This window comes from Rhincodon typus, chromosome 39 (genome assembly GCF_021869965.1).
Source record: "Rhincodon typus isolate 14 chromosome 39, sRhiTyp1.1, whole genome shotgun sequence".
NCBI lineage: Eukaryota > Metazoa > Chordata > Chondrichthyes > Orectolobiformes > Rhincodontidae > Rhincodon > Rhincodon typus.
In genome coordinates this window covers 1,281,892-1,287,174 of record NC_063370.1, presented here as the reverse complement: position 1 = coordinate 1,287,174, position 5,283 = coordinate 1,281,892, and the positions used below count along the sequence as shown (strand labels likewise).

Below are 5,283 nucleotides of genomic sequence, written 5' to 3'. Positions count from 1 at the left end.
AATTGTGGCCCAATAACTGGAGAGCTGGGGTGGGAGTGGCTTAGTGCACTCTGAGCTGGGGCAAGGATCTGAGGCAGAGTTAGAACCAGCACCAGGGTCCACAGTGACTGTTATTGCCCTGGTCCGGTCCCATAGCTGGGTAAACAGGGAAGCAGGAGCCTGTCTGAGAGACTAAGAATATGTTTTTTTTAATTTCAAAAATATACTTTATTCATTAAAAAAACTTTGTATATGTACATTGTCAAAAATGCAGTTCAATTCTGTACAGTAGGATATTAAGGAAACAAACAAACATTGGAGCATGGCTCTATCCAAACAAACCAAAGATATCTCTTACACATACAATACCATATTTACATGCATTTGAGATACTAGGAGGGTCCGATAACTGAACGGACGTCCAATTAACTTCAGCAGAAAGTCCTTACATGATGGTCTTTCCGCACTGCGCCTTGGTAGCACCTACCCCAAGCTTTAGTTCATCCCTCAGCACGTTGTCCTGGACCATGGAATATGTCAGTCTGCAACACTCAGTCAGGGTCAACTCCTTGCTCTGGAAAACCATTATGCCATCACAAATTCAACAGTTTCAGTTCCCAAAGACTTGAACTCTGAAAAGCATTCAGTGTAACTGATATGGTTAATATTAAGTGACTCCCTAGTTAGTTAGAGCACACTGATTGGACCTGATCTGATTAGGCCTTAATCATTTCCAGTGGGACTTTGCCTGTTGATGGTTTCATTCCAAAAGGCACTGTCTTGATGAAGAATTTTCACCTGATTTTTCTGCCTGTCAACGGCTCTCAATCCCTCTGAACTACTTGATTAGCAGCTTCTGATTGGTTTCTGGAGAGCACCGTCACATGTCCTGAGAATTTTCCACTCATTCCCATCACGATACAAACCAATCATAAAACATATTGTCACCAAAACAACCTGCTAAATACAAACAAGAATAAAGTTCAATCCGTTTGGAGATGGAAAAAGGTGATTAACTATGCTGTGGGGTCAACCTATTGGGAAAAGCTGGAAATGGACTATCTTAGAGAAGCAAACTATTCCAAATATGCATGGTTTCTGGGAACAAAGGCTTTTTCTTTTGTAACTGAATCATGTTTGAACCTTGTTGCATTTGTTCAGGCAGTTAATTTCCAATTAATCTATGAAACTGACCAACCTACGGGCGGCCATCTTGTTTTGGCCACAATGTTAACATTAAAGGTCTGTGAGCCATATCATTCTGTTGACTGAGATGTTTGTGTTAGACCTGACAAGTGATTGGATAAAAGGGAATACTGTGAGACGATATTGGAAAATTACAGTTTCACAATTGGGGAAAGATGCTGAGCAGCTGCTGGTGTCTACATCTTCCCATTACACTGGGAATTGGTGTCACATTATCAATTAGCTCAAAAGGATCAACTACTGCTTTGCATTGTTCAATTACATTGATCAGACTGGTCTTCAATAATGAGACAATATAATAGACTCCAGGCATTTAGTGAGATGAATGGCATGTTGGTGCTTTGCAATTTGGAGCTGTTGTTTATGTTGGGTACTCACTGAAGATGTTAACAGCCTGAGGTATGAAGGAGGGTGAAGATATGATGACGGGTAGAGTGAAGACCCAATCGCATGTCTATCCTCAGATATTTTGCAGTTGGGTCATTCCAATAATGAAATAGATAATGCGAGCAGCTACTGGCTAGAATTCTCTGACTCTGTTTCAGATTAAATGGTTTACATGGTGGCCTGGTCAGGGAAAAGCCTTAGGAACCACCTCAAACTTTGAGTAAAACACAAAGACACCATTTACAAAGCTCTGATACAAAGATGTGCAGGTTAGGTGGTTTGGCCATTTTAAATTACCCAGTAGTGTCCAGGGATGTGCAGATTAGGTGGGTTATTAATGGTAAAAACCCCATGCAGGGTTATGGGGATCCAGTGGGATTGTCTTTGGTGGATCGGCACAGACTCGATGGGCCAAATGGCTTCTTTCTGCACTGTAGGAATTCTATGATTCTATGACACTTCAAAAAGTATTGATCACATAATGCAAGAAGTATGGACCATGCATTCAATGTAGCTTTTGAAAAGCAAGTTAGGCCAAATTTCTATGTCTCTGGTTCAGTTGTGATTTGAAATGTGCATATAGTGTCTGAAGAATCCTTGCCTTCTAGGGTGAGCTGATGAAGTCAAATGAACCTGTTTTCCGCAACAAAACCTCTGTTGTCTTTAAATCATTAATGATGCTGCAATTATGCTCCCCATGAAAGGGATGCAGTGAGTCCCAATATGTCCTACTACTTATAAGGGAATCACAGAAATGTGTCAACATTTGCAGCATGTCCAGTGTTCATGTCAATGGTGTAAGGAACATCCAACAATGTGCCAATAATGCATTGGAATTTCCCAAACAGAGAAATGTAAAAATCACTACCAATTGTTGTATATGATAGCAATATATAAACTACACTATGTTTCCCATCTCCTATAGATATTTACCTTTGGAGTTATAATCTCCCAAACCATTCCTCTGACAATATTATTTTTTTCTAAGAATTCGGCAATTCTGACTGTTCATGGAATGTTCCGGTACAAAGGAGGAATTGGGAAGACTCCCTCCCTAATTTTGATCTCCCTACTTTTTCACATTGACATTTTTCTCCATGTCCCAATTTTCTCCCACAGTAATTGACCCATTTACAGCCTCAAAAGTCCTAGACAGTGTCAGGAGCAAGACCTATTCCAGCAAATGCCTTTGCAATGCAAATCGTCACAGCGAAGATGAAGCCAGACTTTGACCCCCTTCTCCAGTCCTACCCCATACCATCCAGTTATTGTTGGATAGAGACTAGCTGTTGGGATTTGTGACTGAATGTTTTCCCTTTGCTAGTGTAGTGCAAGTTCTGACCTGCTGCAGTTATTCTGCCTCCAATTTCACTAACGTCAGCTAATGTCAATGGCAGCCAGCAATCAGACCATGAGGAGGCCCCACTGCGCTGGTCTGCTATGGAGATCCCTTGGAGACAGACTGTGATGTTTGTCTATTTAATTTTGCTTGTTGTTTTTCTGAACCTATGGTTATACTGTGTATAGCTGTAACATAACTTCTTTTTCTTCCTTTCTCTATTCTGTAACTAAAGATTGTACCTGGGTACCTTTGTACCTAAGATGGTGCTATAAGTGGAAACTTATAAACTTTTCACTCGGTACATGTGACAATAAAGCTAATTCATTCATTCTTTCTTTTGAAGGCGATATAAACCAGTTTCATGACCACCGTCAGCTCCTTAGAATCTTCATAAGTGAAAGAAAAATCCAGGGGAGATTAACCCTAAGCTCAAATTGATTTTGAAATGCCCAGGTGACATCACTGTGAGAAATACGATGCTGTATGTGATAGATAATTACTAACAGCAGGTCTTGTATCTTTTAGAATGATTCCATCTACAAGCAAAACCTTTTTGGTGAATGACCTGGCACCGGGAAGGGACTATGACCTGTGTATTTTGGCAGTCTACGATGATGGAATTACTTCAATGACTGGCACTAGAGTGGTGGGCTGTGTCCAATTCACGACAGAGCAAGAATACACCCAATGTCATTCAGTACATACCCAGTTCCTTGGTGGGACCATGATCATCATCATTGGTGGCATCATTGTTGCCTCTGTGCTGGTCTTCATCATCATCCTTATGATCAGGTATAAAGTCTACAATAACACTGGGGAACACAAGACTGTGGTGAGCAACATGTGCTCACAGACCAATGGGGGTCAGAATGGAGGAATGACACGGTCAAGCTCAAAGCTCACTGAAGGTTCAGGTGAGTCCATTCAAGAGATTTTTGGTGAATCGTCCAAGGGTTTGGTGACTGTGCTATTGAACATGTCTCGGGAAAAGGGTGATTTTCCTCAAGCTACTGTGCTGACAGCAGACACTTTGTCTCACACACAATGCAGGAGGACAAAGCCAATTGTAGACCCCCAGAAAGAAGTTCAGTTGTCCTCTGAAGAGGGACAGACAGAGGGGAGCACAACTGACTCCAGCTTGTCGGTTTGCTTGATTAGACCGTGCAAGGTAACTCTACCTCGAAGGGAAAAGGAAGCTAAACTAAGCAATGTATCTGTTCTGCCCTGCGAAATCTCGAGAGCTCAGCATAGACATTCGTTTGATGGAGACTATTCTCTGTTCCAGAGCCACAGCTACCCAAGGAGGGCACGGACTAAGGCAAATCTGACTGGCAGTGGGCAGAATTTGAACTCTGATGACACTGTCTTGGAGAGCAAGAGAACCACTTGCAGCAGCACAGAATGGATGTTGGAAAGCACAGTGTGAGCTCAACATCACTCACGGGACTACAACAACAGACCTTCATTAATGCAGGGCTATCATTAGCATGGAGGTAAACCTTTCAAAGGAGTGATCAGGCAGGAAACCTCGGATGTGTCGCTATGCATCTGCAGCGGTGCCTTAGACTACCACAATACGGGGACCTGGGAGTGGAAAGGTTCACTGCTGCCAATGCCAGTGCCCCAAGGGCAGGACCATAGCCACGTTCACAGAAGGAGTTGCTGTTGTTTTCTTTTGTCTCTCCCATCAGTGTTGCAAGTCTTTGCAATCCAAAGGGATTTGCGTTCAATCATAGGTGCATTTGGAGGACTTCACAGTACACCAGAGAGGATCCGTCACTCGAGAAACTACCGTCATTATCACTCTCATCTCAACTAAGACACAGCTTTGATGTTTAATGAAACCAGAAAATAAGACATATATAAGCAGAAATTCATAGAAAGACGGGGGGAGGGGGGATGGTTGATATATGTTGGACAGCTTTCAAATTCAAAATTAATTCATGTTTGATATTTGTTGTATCTGGCTGGCCTGGATAAATTTCTGTGCAAGTGTAATGTACTATATATCTATATATCTGTCTTTATATAAAAATACAGATATTTATATGATATATGTATCTGTATTCTACATTTATATCTAGTAAAGAGTTGTACCACCCATGATTTTTTAAAGATGCTGTTGATGAACATGTTTTTATATTAAAAACCTGTGCCATCACCCTGTTTGCCTTTTTTCTAATTCTGAATGTGGTTGTGATATTTACTGCAAGCTGAACAGGTTTCTCAGCAAATCTTTGTCAGGGAAGTTGGTGGACAGAACATTAATTGGAAGAGATATTCCATTCACAGTCCAATGGTCAGTGGGAAACTGACCTAACTTCAGTTCTGTACAGTTCCCTCTGCTCCAACGAAAGAGTGCTGATTGG

At 41.6% G+C, this 5,283-nt stretch overlaps 1 protein-coding gene across 1 annotated transcript; it reads left to right on the top strand.

The window, feature by feature from the left end:
- Positions 1 to 3,440: 3,440 nt before the first annotated feature.
- Positions 3,441 to 5,075, top strand: LOC109935050 (leucine-rich repeat and fibronectin type-III domain-containing protein 5-like). The gene is made up of 2 exons (XM_048618191.1): positions 3,441 to 3,828; positions 4,200 to 5,075. The coding sequence occupies exons 1-2, from the start codon at positions 3,441 to 3,443 to the stop codon at positions 4,229 to 4,231; spliced, it is 420 nt and encodes a 139-aa protein (XP_048474148.1). The 3' UTR covers positions 4,232 to 5,075.
- Positions 5,076 to 5,283: the final 208 nt, after the last annotated feature.

Bases quoted from the DNA above. Each gene is read 5' to 3' on its own strand.
- LOC109935050 (XM_048618191.1), top strand. From the start codon at position 3,441: ATGATTCCATCTACAAGCAAAACCTTTTTGGTGAATGACCTGGCACCG. The intron at 3,829-4,199 runs GTGAGTCCATTC...TCTCTGTTCCAG, and splicing joins AAAGCTCACTGAAGGTTCAG to AGCCACAGCTACCCAAGGAG.